The 20,327-nt window shown below is 48.7% G+C and overlaps 1 protein-coding gene across 1 annotated transcript; it reads left to right on the plus strand.

Moving 5' to 3' along the window:
* Window positions 1-12,834: 12,834 nt before the first annotated feature.
* Window positions 12,835-18,681, plus strand: PARS2 (prolyl-tRNA synthetase 2, mitochondrial). The gene is made up of 2 exons (XM_019957396.2): window positions 12,835-12,926; window positions 13,913-18,681. The coding sequence occupies exon 2, from the start codon at window positions 13,942-13,944 to the stop codon at window positions 15,367-15,369; it is 1,428 nt and encodes a 475-aa protein (XP_019812955.2). The 5' UTR covers window positions 12,835-12,926; window positions 13,913-13,941; the 3' UTR covers window positions 15,370-18,681.
* Window positions 18,682-20,327: the final 1,646 nt, after the last annotated feature.

A 20,327-nucleotide genomic window follows, 5' to 3' on the forward strand; every position in this document is an offset into this window, starting at 1 on the left:
TGTCTGTTGTCCCCATTCGACTCTGGTTCTGTTCAACAAGGGCCACATCTGATCCAGCCCCATGGCCCTGCACTGAGCTTGGCACATAAGAGAGGCTCAGTTTGGGTTACTGTACTGAGTAAACTCACAGCAGGGACGTGGCTACCTCAGTCCCAAACAGGTGACTCCATCACCAGGTCCACAAGGGCTGAGGATGGGACCAAGACTACCCCCTAGGGACCTTTGCAGGCTAGAGCTCAAGGAGAAAGCATGGGCTTTCCTTCCACCTCCTCTCCAGCTTTAGGCAAAATCCCCAAATTTGTGGCCAGGAAGCCGAGGCCCAGATAAGGAAACTGAGGCAAGGGAGCAAGGAGTTGTCCAAGGTCAAACCATGAATCAATGACAGATACTAACTTGAACCCCACCTCCAGACTCTCGGGCCAGTGACCTCTGCCCTTTGGGCTGCCTCCTTTGTCAAGTTTACTTCTGTCAAGTTCAGAAAGACTATAGGCCTTCGAGTCACTCACTTAACATTTATCAAGCACTGGTTAAGCGCCAAGCATAGCTCCAGGCTCTGGGGCTAAGTGGAGAGCAGACTAGCTCCTGCCCACGCCTTCGGGGAGCTCAAAGTCTGGAGTATGTAGAGTGGGTCGTGCAGGGCCTTGTGGGCCACAGTGGGGACTGTGGAAGACCCAATGTGATGCTCTCGGAGGTGTAAACTAGAGGTGTGTCCCACCCTCCACCCTGGGCACGTTCATTCTGTGTTAGTGGCCTTTCCCCCAGCCCAGTGGGGAGGAGAGGGTGGCTATCCCTGGGGCTCAGGACCTGGCCTTGGCCACCCCTCTTCAGCAAGGCACTGCAGAGGCCAGGCCTAGCAGGCACCTGGGATCACAGCTCTGGCTTGTAGTGGGAGGCTAGTGGGTGGGTGATCTTTATTCAATTACAGCTTCAAGTCCTGTGAAACACCCCTGCCTACTGGGCGGCTGGGAGGACAACTGTCTGTCACGTAGCTGAAGCAGCAGGCACTCCTTAGGGGAGCACTGCAGAGTAAAAGCCTTAATGACCCCATAATCAGAGTAATGAAGATGAATCGCACCTTGTGCTGCCTGCCCATTCCTTCCTCTGTGTCTAGCAGCCAACATCAGATGCTGGAAACTCCTGTGAGTCAGTATGAGCAAGGCATGTTTAAGATCATGAAAACAGGTGAGATTTTTCAGTTATAGGTTTCTAGAAGCTCAACATTGAAAATAATCTCAGCCATCACCTCTTCCAGCCTCTCCATCTAAATCAGAACTCCTCTCAACAGTGAGTGTTCTGAGAGAGTATCTAAACCACTTGCATGCCTCTGGTAGACAGGCAGATCACTACCTCTTGAAGGCATCAGTCCATTTTTTTTAAGTCTTCTGAGTTTGTCTTTCTATTGCGTTGAACCCTTATTTTATGTAATTTGTATGTCTTGATTCAAGTTTCACCTTCACCACACAGTGAAAGTGAAAGTCGCTCAGTTGTGTCCAGCTCTTTGCGACCCCATGGACTATACAGTCCATGGAATTCTCTAGGCCAGAATACTGGAGTGGGTAGCTTTTCCCTTCTCCAGGGGATCTTCCCAACCCAGGGATTGAACCCAGGTCTCCTGCATTGCAGGCTGATTCTTTACCAACTGAGCCACAAGGGAAGCCCAAGAATACTGGAGTGGGTAGCCTATCCCTTCTCCAGTGGAGCTTCCCGACCCAGGAATCGAACCAGGAGCAGATGCTAAAAAGCAGTCTGTGACCTTGAACAAGTCACTTTGCTCTTGCCCCCATTCTCTCTGTAAGGTGTTTGAGGTGTTCAGAGGGTGGGAGCTGCCTATTCTCCTGGCAGCCAGGCACAGCTCTGACCTGCCTCCAGCCGCCGGTGCCCAGCCTGGAGCTGACACAGAGCGGTGCTAGCAGTTGAAAGCAGAACAGAACAGGGCTTCTCCCAACCTTAATCAAGCCCCGAGGGAACACCCTGTGTGGATGATGGTGGCTGGATGCCAAATGAAGTGAAATATCTCCTTTTCTCAGGCTGTTAACTTTTTTCTTGTTTAAGGAAGGGGAGGATAATGACATTTAGCACTTTACAACTCAGCAGTAAAATGAGCAGATGGAAACAGATCCCCAGCATCGTGGGCATGCTTCCAGCAAGAAACCCTCCCTGGCTCTAGCTCTGGCTCCATAGGCCGAAGTTACTGGCAAGGTTTGCTGATGGGGTGAAGGACACCGCCTGCTCCCTCCCACCCCAGCTCCTCCCACAGGCAACCCCTCCAGGTTGCACGTCGTTGGTAGTTCTGGCCCCCATTGCCTGCTTCTTGTCTCTGGTCACTGTGTTCCACCTACCTGCACCGTTCCTGTACACCAGGTCTGTCTGGGATGTGACCTCTCTAGTTTGGAGATGACGAGGAGCAGAGGTAGGAGGAGCAGAGGTGGGAGGGGCGGGTTCTTAGAGAGCTTGCTCAGTCGCTTCAGTTGTGACCAACTCTTTGTGACCCTATGGACTGAAGTTCGCCAGGTTCCTCTGTCCAAGAATCCTCCAGGCAAGAATACTGGAGTGGGCAGCCATGCTCTCCTCCAGGGGAATCTTCCTGACCCAGGGATTGAACCCACATCTTCTGCGTTGCAGGAGGATTCTTTACCATCTGAGCCACCAGTGGTGAGTAAAAACTTGCGGAGCTGTGGAAAAGCTCCGGCTGGCCTCTAGGTGGCCACAGAAGAACAATTTGAGTGCAGAAGGTTCCCACAGGGAGGTTAAAAAAAAAGTTGTTCCCTGTGGCTGATTCATGTCAATGAATGGCAAAAACCACCACAATGTTGTAAAGTAATTAGCCTCCAATTATAATAAATAAATAATTTTTTATAACATTTTAAAGTTGTCCTTGTCATCATCAAAACTATTATTTACTGAGAACTCTCCATTGGCCAGTCCCCATGGCTCATGTTTCACACACCTCACCTCATTTTAACCTTCCCAAGCCCAGGAGCTATGTATTAGCACTGCCTGCATTTTACAGATGAAGAAACTGAGGTTCAGAGAGGTTCAATAACTTTCCTGAGGTCCCTCAAGGCAGGCAGGCTAAAGAGTACTAATGAATGACTTTTTAACTGTTTTGAGTTTAGATTACTTTTTCTCTTCTATCACATATGTTGCTCTATTAACTGCACACTTAAAAAAAAACTGAATGCACTTTTCATGTTTGTTTCCAAACTAGTCAATAGCTCTATGCTGGGACTTGTTCTATCTTAGCATGTAAATTGTTTCATTAAATTGCAGGTCTTCTGTGAGTTTTATTTGTAATCCACAAAGTCAAAGAAACCAATAGAAGAACCCCTACTGTGGTGGAGAGCGATTACCTCCATCATCTGCCCAGTGTGCCTCCCTGCTGGGAGTAGCACCTCTCCTTCCTGGGCTACTAACCACTCAACCATAATACCCCACCCCTGACTGCAAACGCTGCCGTGACCAAGGTTGGGCCAATCAGAGTCCTTCCCAGAGAGTTTTCCAATTGGGTGCAAAGGACAGAAGATGCTCTCAGTCTATCTGCTGGAACAGCTATTAGCAACTGTCCCTGATAGGATTACTCATTGGAAAAGACCCTGATGCTGGGAAAGATTGAAGGCAGGAGGAGAAGGGGACGACAGAGGATGAGATGGGTGGATGGCATCCCTGACTCAATGGACATAAGTTTGAGTAAACTCCGGGAGTTGGTGATGGACGGGGAGGCCTGGTGTGCTGCAGTCCCTGGGGTCGCAAAGAGTCGGATGTGACTGAGCGACTAAACTGAACTGTGGCCATCAAAGATCTGAAATAGTATCTTAAACAAGTCTGTGTGTTTATCTTCCAATACTAGCTCATGTATTACTTCAGTGTCCCCTCTCTGCTCACCCACCAGGTACCCAGTAAGGTCATCCTACTGCAAGCTCCTGACACTCTCCACCTGTCTGGAAGCACTGGGTAGCTGACACCCCGGGAGTAGCTTTCAACCAGCGGGGCATGGGAATTGCATAAATACCTAAGCCTCATAAGCCGGGGTGGGTGGGGGGATAGGATAATTTGGAGGAATGTGAGATTAAGGCCCAGTGGCCCATAGAAGTAAGCTGTTCATTTTTTATCACAGTCTGTATTCATTTCAAGCTCTTTCTTCTCACTTCCCTACTCTCTTCTCAGTGTTTCCTGAGATCATCTCCCAAATAAACTAGTAAGTACAAGTGAAAGTTGCTCAATTGTGTCTGACTCTTTGCAATCCCATGGACTATACAGACTATACAGTCAATGGAATTCTCCAGGCCAGAATACTGGAGTGGGTAGCCTTTCCCTTCTCCAGGGAATCTTCCCAACCCAGGGATTGAACCCAGGTCTCCCACACTGCAGGCAGATTCTTTACCAGCTGAGCCACCAAGGACGCCCAAGAATACTGGAGTGGGTAGCCTATCCCTTCTCCAGTGGAGCTTCCCGACCCAGGAATTGAACTGGGGTCTCCTGCATTGCAGGCGGATTCTTTACCAGCTGAGCTACCAGGGAAGCCCCGTGTGCCCTCAGATCTTTCACTTGGGACCTGCTTCAGGGGTGGGGGGCAAGCTTTAGATGCCCTTGAAGCCTTTCCTCATCCCAAGAGGAAGACTCTGCCACCTCCAAGTACTCGCATGGCACCTTCTTTGTGCCTCTAATAAATACACCATGGCCTGCCTTGTAGTATTTATTAAGTATAAAATAGGAAGGAGGAGGGAGATGGGAAGGTGGTTCAAGAAGGAGGGGACATATGTGTACCTATGGCTGATTCATGTTGATATTTGGCACAAACCAACAAATTTCTGTAAAGCAATTATCCTTCAATTAAAAAATAGATAAAAATTTTAAAAATAAATAAAATAGGAAGAAATAAGTGTTTCTTGAGTACTATGCCTTATACCAGGTGTCTTATGCACATTATTCATTAACTTAATTCACTTTTAAGTAAATATTCATTTATTAACATTAATTAATGATCATTCATTCATTCATAAAATCTTTATTGAGCATTTATAATGTGCCAGATGGTGATCTAGGCCAGGGGTTGGCAAACTATGGTCCATAGGCCAAATTAGGCCCACTGCCTGTTTTTGTAAATAAAGTTTTATTGAAACACAGCTGTGCTCATTTATTTGCGTATGTTTATGGCTGCGGTCCGAAGAATTGATGCTTTTGAACTGTGGTGTTGGAGAAGACTCTTGAGAGCCCTTGGACTGCAAGGAGATCCAACCTGTTCATCCTAAAGGAGATCAGCCCTGGGTGTTCTTTGGAAGGAATGATGCTAAAGCTGAAACTCCAGTACTTTGGCCACCTCATGCAAAGAGTTGACTCATTGGAAAAGACTCTGATGCTGGGAGGGATTGGGGGCAGGAGGAGAAGGGGACGACAGAGGATGAGATGGCTGGATGGCATCACTGACTCGATGGATGTGAGTCTCAGTGAACTCCGGGAGTTGGTGATGGACAGCGGGGCCTGGTGTGTTGTGATTCATGGGGTCTCAAAGAATCAGACACGACTGAGCGGCTGAACTGACTGAACTGAACTGATGGCTGCTGTCTTGTTATAACAGCAGAGTTGAGTATTTGTGACAGAGACCATATGGCCTGTAAAACACAGTAAACAGTAACAGTAAACAGTATTTACTATCTGGCCCTTTGCAGAAAAAGTTTGGTGCCCCGTGGAATAGGCACTGGGGCTGCTGCAGCGAACAAAACAAACAAAGATCACTGCCTCCTCCACTCCACTGGGGTAGTCAGGGGCCAAAGGCGGGAAATCTAACACAATGAACCCAAAACTAGATATTTAGTATGTTAAATGATGATAAATGCTATGGAGAAAAAACAAAGGGAGAGAGAGAGTATCAGGAGCGCTTGCCAGCAGGGGTGGGAATTGTGGTGAAAATTAGGGTGTCAGGAGGTCCTGGCTGTGAACATGACATTTGAGCAAAGACCTGAAGCAGGTGAAGGAGTAAGCCATGTGGACATGGCAGGGAGGAGCCTCTGGGTAGTGGAGCAGCAGACGGAGGGCCACTCTGGAGTATTAACAATAGTTCATCCTATACCAAGCGTTAGTTACCATGTGCCCTTCACAGGCTTTACATACATAATCTCATTTAATATTTAAAAGTTATCACCTCATTACACATTTAATCTTACAAAAAAATGATCTGAAGATATTTCTATTATTAAGACAGAGCTTTCCATTTACATAGTTATTTTAAAGTGCTGTTCGTTTACTCTTCATAGCATTTCAAAGAGGTTACTGACCCCATTTTAGGCAGCTAAAACCCAGAAAGGTCAAGTCCTTTGTCCCAGGTCACACAGCCAGTAAATGCTGGCCCTGGAAAGCAAGCCCAGCTCTATCTGCCTCTAGACACGGCCTTGCTCTCTCTAAGCCACCAGTCTTGGAGGGTGTAAACTCCACCTGGTCCACTCACACCTAACAACTCCTTGTTAGGAGTTGGCAAAGGCTTGTTGGAAGGAACTCAGTTACTGTCATCCTTCTGGATGAAAGTGACCAGGTAAACTGCTGGAGTCATCCTTGGAATTCACAAATGTGATCATTCTCTCTGTCTTGGGGCATCTATACCGTGTCCCAGCCTTCCAGTGCTGTGTAGTGTTAACCCCAAAGCAAGGGCTCAGAAGGGACTTGTTGACTGACAGATTAACTATTGCTGAGATTCTGTTTCATTGCACTTTTAGCAAGGCTTTCTTATGAACGGAAGCAATCATTCAGAAAGACATTAATTCAACAAATATGTACTGAGAATTACAATGTGGAGAAAAATTGAGTTTTACCATGTACAAAGCCTTTCTACATAGTAATCAGATTTACTACGAGAGGGACTAATAGATGAACAAGAAATAGGTCCTCCTCTCTGGGAGCTTGCAGCCTATGGGGGTGAGGAGACAAGTGTTTTGTATGTGCTACAGGACCAACTGTGTGCCAGGCCTTGTGCTAGTCAGGGCACTTTCATCATTAAAAATAATCCTAATAATAGGACTTCTGAGTTGGCCCAGTGGTTAAAAATCCACCTGCCAATGTAGGGGATGCAAGTTCGATGCCTGGTCTAGGAGGATTCCACATACCAAGGGGCAACTGAGCCCATGCGTCACAACTACTGAGCCCACACGCCATAACTCCCGAAGCCTGCATCCCTAGAGTCCGTGCTCCACAGCAAGAAAGGCCACTGCAACGCGAAGCCCGTGTAACACATCTAGAGAGTAGTCCACGCACGGCAACAAAGAACGAGCACAGCGGTAAATAAGTAAATACAAATTTTAAAGAATAATTGTAATAACAGCAAACATTATTGAACCCTGATACTCACCAGGCACTGTGCTAAGCCCTGTACCTGGGCTAACTCCTTGTGTCTTCATCACAACTCCATGGACATATCATCACTATCTTCAGGATGAAGGCACCTGATCCTCAGGGACATTGAGTATCTCACCCCCAGGCTTATTGTAAGTGGGTGACAAAGCGAGCATTTGCATTCAGCTCTATTTGCCCACCACATATACACACTCAGCTATGACACACCAGAGAGGGAGAGTAGGTCAGAGGAGAGTCAGGAAAAAATCTGAATGGTCTCAAGAGAGGGGGAGGTGGGACTTCCATGGTGGTCCAGTGCAGGGGGCCTGGGTTCGATCCTTAGTCAGGGAGATAGATTCCACATGCTGCAACTGAAGATCCTGTGTGCCACAGCAAAGACCCAATGCAGTTAAATAAATAAATTTTTAAAAAAAAGGGAGGTGGAGAGGCCCTGCTAGAGGAGGCTTCGAGGGCGGGTTCCTCAAGAGGATACCAGGATACCATTTGAGACGGTCCCCAAAGAGTGAGCCTCCAGCAGAGGGTATCCAGTCAGACAGAAAGGGTCTATTTGGGTAACTGCTCCACAACTTGAACTGTATATTTGTTACAAACAAGTTGCCATTGGAGGCTCTGAGTAGGGAGATGAGGCTGTGCATCAGACAGACCTGGAGATTAATCCTTTCTCTCCCTGTTACTAATTGTGTTGACCATGCACAAGCCAACCAACCTTTCCAAGCTTTGGTTGTCTCATCTGCAAAATGGACATAACAGTGATAATTATACCTCTGGGGGTTTTATCGTAAGGATTTAATCACATACAGGTGTAAAGTGTCTAATACTGTTCTTGGTACATAATGAACAGTGATGATGATGATGACAATTGGTGCCACACTTCCATTCTGAGGAATCTCGATTTAAAAAACGAGGCCCACTTTCTCAGCTCCCTTCTAATGTCTAATCATCCAAGACTTGGACACTGAGCAAATGAACAAGTGGGCACTCTGAGCCCAGGGGGACGAGGTCCCTGTAGACAGAAGGGCGTTGGTGTTCCACACAGTGGTCAGCGGGGGCAGAAGAACGGTGGCTGTCTCCTCACGGTGGGCAAGGGCAGCTGCAGTCCTGAGAGTCGGAGTGATTGAAGGCTGAACCAGATACTTTCAGTCACGTCTCTCAAGGGCCTGTCACAACAGCTTCACATGGTGCTCTGTTTTACTGAAGAAACCAGGAAGCAACCGGCCCAAGGTCTCAAGGCTGGGAATTGGCTGGGCAGCATTCCCAGGCAAGGCCACGTTCCCACCTCCAGTCTAGTCTGTCTGGGCCAGTCTGGGCTAACAGGTTAGGGGGTGGGTTCAGGAGTCCAACAAGTGGCCTGTCCCAGTGGCTCTCTGGAGTCTGTCTCCTCCTCTCCCCTCATCAGTCTGGGCCATTACAGGAGTCTCCCATCTGGCCTCTTTCTCCATCCCCCTCCTCCCATCTCAGTTCACACCTCACTCAGGCAAAGAAACACAACTGACCACGTTCTTCTCTGGTATAAAACCCTTCCATTACCCACAAGCCTGCCTCTCACACTGGTCAGCGCTCTCAGCAGAGGAGGCGGCCATCTTTCTGAAGTGACGATTACTCTTGTTTTCAAGTTATAACAAATACATGCTCTAGAGTGCAATGCAAAATGTCCAGGCATTTTTCTCAGAGGAGGAGCTGTTTCGGGTTAAGCCTCAAAACAGATGCGTGTACGTTGGTGGGGGCATTCTTCACAGAAACAATTTCAGCAGCCTCAAGATAAGAACCACAGTCTGTTCCAGCAAGCCCTGACACAGTGGTGCCCACTGCCTTTCCAGCTGTGCTTCCCTGACACCTGGGGGTGCTCTATACTCCAGCCAGAACTATCTTGAAGCCTTTTTCCTTACAGCAGTGTGACCTGCTGCCCCTCTGAATAGAACTGTCTTCCTATTCACCCTCTGCTACTTTTTAACCTGCAAAACTCCTAGTTATTGTTTAAGTCTAATTTCTCTTCCCCTCCTCTGCAAAGCCCTCCTGGATTCCACCCCTCCTTGCAGTGCTCCCCTCCCAGCATCTTGCTCTCCCTTCTTCACAGCTTCTTACCACAGTCTGCTGTGACCTTCACTTTGAGACACCTCCAGGAGGTTAGGAGTAAGTTGAGGTCAGGGAGTTCACCATGAACTCAGCCATCCTTGTTCATTCAGCACACACTAGGAGCCCTTCTCTGTGCCAGGCTGTGAGCACTGTGGCTGCTGAGACAACTCAGCATGTCCTAAGAGGAGCTCTGACCCCAAGTAGACAAACCATCCACTCATATACTGATTGATATATTAAAACAAGCGAAAAGCAAAACCTCTTGCTGAACCCAACATGGCCAGGCCTTCTGCTTAGAGGTAAGGATCCAGAAAAGAGCCAGACCTGTGCCTGCCTGCAAGGGATTCCCAGTCTGACCAGTGGCCAGTGGAAACTACTAAGCTTACGATGCGTCTTAAGCTTATGGCTGTGGGGCACCAAGGCACCTGACTTTTGCTTTGTTGTGGATGACAATGAATGAATGAATGAATTTCTCTCTCTCTCTCTTTTAGGGAACTTGTGAGGTTGTAACCATGAATGGGCTCTGTAAATCAAGGCACTCAATAAATGACTGATCAATCAATCGATTGAGATGTCACCCACGAGGTGGCTAGCAGCGAGAGGGCTATATTCTGGTCTCCACCACCCTGGACTTTCTCAATGGGGAGTAAATCTACTCTGACCACAGCCAGCTAGAGTGGACCTGCAGCTCCTGGCTGCAGAGCCTCCTGCAAATTCCCAGTAAAAGGCGGCAGTTCTCGGCCTGCCTCCCAAGGGGGTCGTGAGCATTAATTAGTTACCATTGGTAAAGTGCTCTGAAGACGTGGAGGTGTATAAACACGGCAACTCATTAGGCCTCTCCACACCACGAGGCTATACAACCGGGAAGAGCTAATTGAGAAATAATTAACACCTCAGGGTGCAGAGGACGATGCCTGGCTTTTCTAGGATTGGAAGGGATGTAATAAAGTGCATGGAGAGCAGGAAGAATTATAAGGCTACTTTAGATCCCAAAATATACTAAAGATTATTTGCCTTCTGCCCCCAGGGAAGAGTGCGGGGACAGTTGCCCCACTAAAGCCTTTGGGACTGCATTCCTTGGGAAAGCCCAGAGCACAGTGCTAGGCTGCAGAGGCCAAGTGACGCTCTTCACACAAAAGAGCTCAGGTCCAGCCCAGGTCTGCCCGGCTTCTAGCATGTGAGCAGATGCCAGTTGTGGAACTCATCAAGCAGTATTTTCCTCAGTTGTAAGACCCGGATGATGACATGTGTCTACCATCCTCCTGCCCCAGCACCAGTGTGTCTGATGTCCTTCCTCTACATTAGCAGATCTAGCCCCAGCTTCATGTTAGGATCGTGGGGGACTATAAGTACTGGCCAGCATCTTGGGGCTGGGACTGGGGGCACACAGTGATTCCCAGTTCAAAGTTAAGAACAACTGCTTTGGTTTGTGTATCAGGCGCTGTATTGGGAGCTGTAGAAAATTGAACATGTAAACCCTACCACACTCAGGGCTCCCCTCACAACAGCTCATCATTCCTGATTCAGTGCCTGGGAGTGTCCTGGACATTCCTCTTCACTCTCACTGCCATTCTTGTGCTGCCAAACCTCACCCATCCTTTAGGCTCGGTTTGAAGCTCACCTCCTCAGGGAAGCCTTCCTTCCTGTGTTCCCACAGGACTGTTCTCAGCCCTATTGTAGCACTGATCACACAGTGTTGTTCCTGGCAGATCCTGGTGGGCTGAGAGCTTCTTGGGGTCAGTATCAGAACCACCAGTGTCTTGCACTGGGTCTGGTATCTTTCAGGCTCTGAATAAACTGTAACAATTATAAGTTAGATAGAGTTATATGATATGCAACTCCCACCTCAGGGCATTTGCACTTATTGCTCCCTGTGTCTGAAGCACTTTTCTCCCAGATATCTGCAAGTCTCTCTCAGCTCCTTCAGGTCTTTGCTAAAATGTCACCTTCTCCCCCAGACTTTTCCTGATCCTTCTGTTTTGAATAGTAACCACTCGACCTCCAACCCTTTCCCTTCTCTAATTAGTTTTTCTCCATAGCATTTAAAACCATCTGACTATTGGGTCCTGTCTTTATACAAAATTGTTATAATTTATCATGGAGTTTTTACATTAATTTTAAAAATTCAGGGATTGACATACTACTATATATAAACTGAAAGAGAAAGTGTGAGTCGTTAAGTCTGTCTGCCTCTTTGTGACCCCATGGACTGTAGCCCACCAGTCCATGGGTTTCCCTGGTGGCTCAGATGATAAAGAATCTGTGTGCAATGCAGGAGACTGGGTTTGATCCCTGAGTTGGGAAAATCCCCTGGAGAAGGGAATGGCTACCCACTCCAGTATTCTTGCCTGGAGAATTCCATGGACAGAGGAGCCTGGTGGGCTACAGTCCACGGAGTTGCAAAGCGTTGGACAAGACTGAGCGACTATGTGTAAAGCAGATAACTAGTAAGGAACTACCACATAGCACAGAGAACTCTACTCAATACTCTGTAAATGAACTATATGGGAAAACAATCTAAAAAAGAGTGGATATATGTATGTGTATAATTGATTCACTTTGCTGTACATCAAAACTAACACAACATTGTAAATCAACTACATACCAATAAAAATTTGAAAAATAAAAGGTAATTGCATTAAAAAACCACTGGTCTTGATCCCTGAGTTCTTTGACCGCCCCTTAAAATTCACCGTATTGGATAATTGACTAGAATGTAAACCACACTGAAGGCAGGGAACTTTGTCTACTTCGTTTACTATTCCTAGTTTCTACAAGGGGCTGGTACCTGGTTGCTGTTCTTCAGTCACTCAGTCGTGTCCTACTCTTTGCGACCCCATGGACTGCAGCACGCCAGGCTTCCCTATCCTTTGCCATCTCCTGGAGCTTGCTCAAACTCATGTCCACTGAGTCAGTGATGCCATCCAACCATCTCGTCCTCCTCCTGCCTTCAATCTTTCCCAGCATTAGGGTCTTTTGGTACATGGTAGCTGCTCAAAAATATTTCGTGGAAGTTTGACTTAGTGTCGTTAAGACTAAATAGAATGCCTTATTTCAATTATTTAACATTTTAAATTGAAAGCCTGTAAAATCTTAGGACAGATTCGAAGCCGCATTGCCCATTGTTATGGTTACACACTCCCCAGCAGTTCGGTTCTCTCATTCCAACACAGAGGCGGGCCCTGGGATCTAGCGCGCGAACACCAGACTCCAAAACCTACCCGGCTCGGCGTTGATCATAGAGTTACACCTCCCTCAATCCTAGAGGGCACTTCCCGGACGGTGATTTACTTATTGCGGCCTAGGCCAATCAACGAGCGCGTTCTCTCTCCTTGGCTAAGTTTCCGGCATACCTTTCGCTGGAGTCTAGAGTGGGGTGGGACCAGGCCCCGAGAGCGCGGCTTTGTGATTGGTGGGAAGGGTAAGGGGCGGGCTTGTGCTGGCACGCCTCTGGCGCAGGCGCGGTGGTTTGTGTGGCGGTGTCTTCGTGGGCAACGTTCCATGGGACTACGGTTGGTGAATGGGGTAACAGTGAGGGCTGAGGGACGGGCGGGACACTGCGGAAGAAGAGCGGGCTCGGTTCTGGGCGCGGAGACCGAGGACTCTGGTGTCAGTTTTTCCACTTGCATCCCGTCCCTAGATTGGGGCGGGGCCACAATCACATAAACTCTTGAATAATTTTTGTTTCTTAGTCTTGTTTCCTCCATTGTGAAATGGCAGGACTTCCTTGTGTGTGCCTCGGGTCTTTGTGACCCGTAACTTGTGAGAAATACAAGTTCTCTGCCCACACCTCAGACCTACTGACTTAGAATTTCTGGCGATGAGGCCCCACAAGCTTTCCAGGTGACCTGACGCTTGCTGAAATTTCACAACTACTGGGCCACTGTAATGTGAGGGGTCGACTTGAGAGAAGTCTTGGAGACAGACTCATTTGCTTGAGGAGGAGACAAGGGTGAAGGAGTTTCTGGCTTGAGCCGCGGGCCTGAGGTGGGACTTTAAGTGATGGCTCCATGTGTGAGCCACATGTGTCCTGCCTCCAGGGCCTCCATTTTTCCTCGCAGGCACACTAGGGCTCTGTGGCCATGCCTCCCAACTGTCTTCAGGTCATGGGCCATAAAGGAAATGATAATATTTGTACAGTGCCCAGGGGAAGTTGTTGAAGCTCCTGGAAGTTGAAGGGGACCAGCTGAAGGACTGAGGCTGCTGAAAGTTGGAGGAAAGCACCTGGGGGATTTGAGCTTCCCAGAGCTGAGGGGAATTAGTAACCTGTTCTCAGCATACTGCCGGAGAGCTTTTGTTCCGTGGGATGTGCTGATGATTAGGGGTACTCACCAAGTTTGGCAGTATAAATCAAGAACCTTGAAAGAGTTTATATCCTTTTGCATCTGCAAAATTGGTGGCTGTCATAGAAGTTTTATTGGAGGCCGATCTGTGCTGACTGCTGCAGGGTGTCAGATCACAGTTAACACGTATTTCTACTCAACTCGTTTTTCTTCAGGCACAAGTGCCTCCCTGTGCCAGGGTGTCATGGAAGGGCTGCTGACAAGATGCAGAGCACTGCCCGCCCTGGCCACCTGCAGCCATCAGCTCTCACAGTATGCTCCTCAGAGGTTTCACCACTGTGCCCCCGGGAGAGGGAAGCGCTTGATGCTGTCCCGCATGTTCCAGCCCCAGAAACTTCGGGAAGACCAGGTGCTCTCTCTCGAGGGCAGATCTGGCGACCTGACCTGTAAGAGCCAGCGGCTGATGCTGCAGATGGGCCTCATCCACCCGGCAAGCCCCGGATGTTACCACCTCCTGCCTTACACTGTCCGCGCCATGGAGAAGCTGGTGCGAGTGATAGATCAGGAGATGCAGACCATCGGGGGACAGAAGGTCAACATGCCCAGCCTCAGCCCAGCAGAGCTCTGGCGAGCCACCAAGCGGTGGGACTCAATGGGCAGGGAGCTGCTGAGACTTAGAGACAGACACGGCAAGGAATACTGCTTAGGACCAACCCATGAGGAAGCCATTACAGCCCTGGTCGCCTCCCAGAAGACACTGTCCTACAAGCAGCTCCCATTCCTGCTGTACCAGGTGACGAGGAAGTTTCGGGATGAGCCCAGACCCCGCTTTGGTCTTCTCCGTGGCCGAGAGTTTTACATGAAGGACATGTACACCTTCGACTCCTCCCCTGAGGCCGCCCAGCTGACCTACAGCCTGGTGTGTGATGCCTACAGCAGTCTGTTCAACAGGCTGGGGCTGCGATGCATCAAGGTCCAGGCCGACGTGGGGAGCATCGGGGGCATGGTGTCCCACGAGTTCCAGCTGCCGGTGGACGTCGGAGAGGACCGACTTGTAGTCTGTCCCAGCTGCCACTTCTCTGCCAACATGGAGACTCTGGACTCGTCACGGACAAACTGCCCCGCTTGCCAGGGGCCACTGACCGAAACCAAAGGCATTGAGGTAGGGCACACGTTTTACCTGGGCACCAAGTACTCCTCTATTTTCAATGCCCAGTTCATCAATGTCCATGGCAAGCCGTCCCTGGCTGAAATGGGGTGTTATGGCTTGGGCGTGACGCGGATCTTGGCCGCTGCCATTGAAGTTCTCTCTACAGAAGACTGCGTCCGCTGGCCTGGCCTCCTGGCCCCTTACCAAGTCTGCCTCATCCCCCCCAAGAAGGGCAGTAAGGAGGAGGCGGCCGCAGAGCTCGCAGGGCATCTTTACAACCACATCACAGAGGCGGTGCCACAGCTCCAAGGGGAGGTGCTGCTGGATGACAGGACCCATCTGACCATTGGAAACAGACTGAAAGACGCCAACAAGTTGGGCTACCCCTTTGTGATCATTGCAGCCAAGAGGGCCCTGGACGACCCTGCACATTTTGAGGTTTGGTGCCAGAATACCGGAGAGGTGGTCTTCCTCACCAGAGAAGGAGTCCTGGAATTACTGAGCCAAGTGCAGGTTGTCTAACCACCCCCTGGACCCCTCCCACTGCATCTCACAGCCTTGGTGTTCACTGAAATGCTGCCTTTCCTATACTGCTCTCCGGAGCTGGTATCCCCAGAAACAGAGCAGCTTGTGGAAGGTCAGACCATGTTAGGAAAGCGAGTTGTAGTCATTTGTTCGGACTACTGTATTTAAAGTTGTTACCTTGATCCCTTTGTCTGGGCTGGCCGTGCCGCCACATACCCTATCTTTCATATTCCACTGTGGAAGCTTCTGTTTGGAGGTAGTGGCTAGAAGGAGCCAAGTTGTCATCTTGGCCCTCAGGAGAGTCACTTCCCTTCTCTCAGCAGTTTCCTACACCACATGTAGGTTGGGGGGGCCTCCTGATGGCCGACGCCCTCCCAGCTGCAGCAGTCTGACCTTGGGCCTCTTGCTGCATTCAGTCCAGAGAGGCAGCCGGCCAGTCCTCCTTTGAGAAGTGGGCTGAGGGTCTGGGGACAAGAATCAGGACACCTGGCTGCCACTGAGTCACCAGTGACTTGGACATGACCCCTCCCCTGCTGGGGCCTTCAAGTTTCCCCATCTGTGACATGAGAAAATGGAACTAGATCTGTAAAGTCCTCACAGCTGACTGGCTGGTTCCTCAAGAGGTTTATGACAGGCAGATCTGGTTCCTCTCATCCTCCATCGTTTAACCTACCCAGAAAGTTAAAACAATTAGCTAATGGCCCCCAAACCATGTCCAGAGACGTGGCTCTCCCTCTTGAGTTGGTCTGGCACTGAGATCATGTTATATTGATTGAATAAAGTCAGACTGTTGGGGTGAGGTTTGGAAACAGTGGTAACACCTGCCAAGTTAACAGTGCAGCAGCTTCTTGCCTGGAAACTCTCCTTTTTCTACTTCTCCACTGGAAAAAGAAAAAATTGGGTGACTGGAAAATGCGTGTTATACCATTTCTTCCGTCAAGTGTCTGCAGGCTTCCAGTGCTACAGTGACTTCGTCCTGGCTGCAGAGTTGGATCCTAGAGCCATGCATGATGAAGGTGAATTATTAGTAGAAGGTCACTGCCTGAGTGCTAGGGAGAACTGGCAGCAAGCTTGAGTTTTCATTGCTCCTTCCCCCAGGAGCAGGATCAGCTTCTCCATCCTCGGCCCCTGGTGTCACGGCTTGTCCATACCTAAGGAGAATCTTTCAGGGCTAAGCTCAAAGCCATCACCTCCTGAAACATGCTCGGCAGCTCCTGGCAATGGTTTCTGTCTTTGGCATCCCCTGTGCTCTCCTACTAGCACCGACACCCTTCTCACTGGGCGCACACAGCTCACTGTTTGGCTGCCAGCCTCTTGTCATTGACGGTCAGCTCCCTGAGCCTGGGTCCTAGGCTGACTCCTAGTGCACTGAAGTGTTGTCTTGGCCTGTTGTTCTGCCTGCCAAACAGCTTCCCAGCAGCTTGTGACCGCTGATTCTGCCAGAGTAACCTCACCCTCAGCACACACCATCAGGGTTCCTAATGAATGTAGACGCCAGGCCCTAATGACTCCCAGGCTACCGCTGGGCTCTGGGCCAGCATTCAGGCCAGGAGACGGGATTCAGAGAGCAAACCTAGAGAGGCTGGGTTGTAAGACAAGGATCTTACTCTTGGGTGCACAGTGGAATCCCCTGGGTCCCACCCCGAGGTTCTGTTCTGGGGTATGGCCTGGGCGTCAGCAGTTTTAAAATTCCCCAGATAATTCTAATTTGCCAACTTTGTGGAGTGTCCTCTGAGCCCACATTGCAGGGATGAACGTTTGAGTCATCTCAGTTGTGCATTATCAGGTTGACATGAGCTCTCTGCTTTCAGCACTTATATATACCATGTTCAGATCTTAAAACTGTGCAAGGTAAGTGCTGTGAAATCCTCATTTTACAGATGAAACTGGAAGCTCCATTTAAGCAATTTAAGAATGCACAGCTATTATGTATCAGAGCTAGAATCTGGGTACTGACCAAAATCTGTGCCTGTCTCACTATATTGCGTGGCCTCTGCCTGGGCAAGATGATTCCAGTAAGTAAAATGGATTATGTATGTCTGATCAACTTAGCCTGAAGTAGAGAAATTAGAATTACGTACAAATGAGCACTTTAAATATTTTTTTAAATTTAAATTTGTGCTTCATAAGCATACTTTATGGAAGGCTAGCCTAATGTAAGAATAAGCACTTCTAAAAACCAGCTTCAGGGAATAGAGAACTAATTAATTTAAAACTGTCATAAATGTGTATGATATGGAATGATTTGAGGGTAAGGTAGAATCATGGAACTGTAGAACAGGAGAGCTTGCGGCCTGCTTGTCCAGCCCTCACTTCACAGATGGGAGACAAGCCTGCAGTGGGAATTAACCTGCTGCAACCCATCTGACTGGCAAAACTGCCTGATTGCAGACCAGGTGCCGCATCTCCTGAATTAGGCTACCTCAGGTCAATCTTGTTGCCAGGAGTGACGACTGGTTGAGTCAGCCTTTGAGCTACAGGAGCCTTTAGGTTTGAAAGAGATACCCATTTTCCAAGGAAGACACATACAAGGAGCACAGTGATTTGCTTAACATCCAGCTGAACTGAAACCCAGGTGTCTTGATGACTTAGTATTTCTTGCAGTAGCCAGGGGCAGTATAATTTGGTGGAAAGATTAGGACCTTGAATAGAGAATCAGTTTTCCACTTAGCAGGTATATGATCATAGACGAACAACTTGTCTTTTGTGCATCTCAGTTTCTTCATCTGTGAGATGCTTTCATAATGGCACCCACACCTTGGGTTGTCTGAGCTGACTTATATGAAAAGCTTAACCCCTAGTGTGCTCTCTGGAACCACGATGCCTTGCATAGGATGACTTAGGAAATAATCCATTGGGAGCTCAGGTTCTGCTGTTCACACTGAGACCTGGGTTTTGTTTTTTTGTTACGTTGCTTCACAACTTTCCTGGGGAGTGGCACAAACAAGAATTAAGTAACATCTGCAGAATGGTTCCATCTCCCTAGAGGAAAGACGGAAATATTCAAACCGTGTACATTCCTCTCCTTTCTGAACTTGCCAACATTACTTCTTGCCATAAATTGATGAAATGGGGTTACTGGCAAAATAAGGGGTACAGGCTGTATTTGCATTGCTCATTCCTTGGGGAGATGGAGAAGCAACTGGCTGGGAAATACTTAACAGAATTAATACTTGGGGACAAAGGCTGGTGCATAACAAAACCATCATGTAAATCAAGCTTAGAATGTAAATCAAGGGCTCCATTAATATTCAGTGTTTTAATGGAAGAAACACCTGCTGGGCTATCAATAAAGGAGCTTTGTGGAAATCTTGAAATTGTCATTTCCTTAACTACTTGACCGCCAGGCCTCTTCACACCCCTGTCCATTTCTACGCCTAGGGGCCAGGATGCTTTTTAGAATTTGTTTGCATCTAAGGGCACACATGACTTTTAGAATTAGGAAAAGAATTTTTTTAAGTTTTCTATAATGTGGAAATTGGAGAAAAACGTATTTTTATGATGTTATTGCAAACTTTTGGGAAAAGATCGATTTCACTTAAAATAATAAGATCATAGTGACCCAGACAGAGAGACTCTACTGTCAGACTGCCTGGGCCATTTAGCAGCTATGGGACCTTGTGCAGGACACTTCTTGTGCCTGTTTCCTCACTGGGAGAACAGGGACAGCAGGGCCTGCTCACAGCAGGTGCTTGGGAAGTGTAGCAGCCCTTCTGGAAGGCTGAGCAGGCAGTGCATTATGGCCAGCACAATGGGGTGGGCACTTCCAGGCTCCCACATTCAGGCACCAGCTCCACACAGGGGTGGTATCCATTCATATTAAGCCAGCAGCTCTCAAGGTGCTAATGAGCTTGTGATTAAAACCTTGTAGGGCTGGGAGAGTGGGCTTACTGGTTAATGGTTAAGCCCGTGGGCTGACCGGAGTGCCACGGGCAGGACGTTGATGCTGGTAAGGGTTTCAGCAGACAATTCTACCCAGGCAGACATGTCCTGGGTAGGTCATGTAGTAGTACATTGCAGGTCAAACTGCCAAACTTTTACCATAACCCTGGAGTGAGCAGGCAAGGGCCTCTGGTTTGTTGCCAACTCCTGGAAGCAGGGGCCCAGTCTTGCTACTGTTAGTATCTCCTGAGGCACTGAGGGGAGTCCTGAATTCAAGTTGTGGCTCACTCTTCACTAGCTAGCTGGCTCTGTAAGCTACTTATCATCTCTATGCCACTTTTCTTAGTAAAATGGTGCCTTGCCTCCCAGAGACTGGCAAGATTGAGCCCATCCACATGAAGCACCTAGAATGCTCTCTGGCACACCTAGGTGCCCAGTACATGGCAGTCATTACTGCTGAGCCTAGTAGCATGTGTGCTGCCCCTGGAATATGCCCTTTCAAGGCTCCTGCCTTAGCTTGAAGTCCCTCCCACCTCACCAATCCCTTCAACTGAACGGCCCACATCCCCTGTGTGTGGTGGCCTCCCTCCACCTCCCACCCCCAGTCTGTTCAGAATTCATCACTCCTTCCTGTGTCATCAGTCAGTAATTATTTGTTATACACCTGCTGTGTGCTGAGGAGGTGCTGTGCTAGGTCCTGGCAGGGCACAATGCACAGTTCCACGTACTTGACTCAAGTTTCCAGAGAAGTGGGAGCAACCATTCAGTAATCAAGTACAGTGCAGTAAGCATAGAGAAGGTAGAAGACTCATGGGATGTGTGCTAAGAGGCCAGCCAGTAGGGCTTCCTGGAGGAGGCAGCTGGACTTGACGGAAGGTCCTGATCGGTATTAAATAAAGGGAGGAACAGTGGGAATGGAGGGAGGGGAAGTGAGAGTCTTCCAGAGGGAACGTAAAAAAGCCGTAAGCTAAAACCATAAGATTGCAGAATATAAGTGTCATAAACTCTTGGTATGAGGCAGGCTGTGTTCCATGTGCTACACACAGATTAACTCATTGAATTCTCACAGCACC

The sequence above is a fragment of the Bos indicus genome, chromosome 3, assembly GCF_029378745.1.
Source record: "Bos indicus isolate NIAB-ARS_2022 breed Sahiwal x Tharparkar chromosome 3, NIAB-ARS_B.indTharparkar_mat_pri_1.0, whole genome shotgun sequence".
NCBI lineage: Eukaryota > Metazoa > Chordata > Mammalia > Artiodactyla > Bovidae > Bos > Bos indicus.

What these genes read in the sequence shown, in the direction of transcription:
- PARS2 (XM_019957396.2), top strand. Translation starts at nt 13,942, where the DNA reads ATGGAAGGGCTGCTGACAAGATGCAGAGCACTGCCCGCCCTGGCCACC.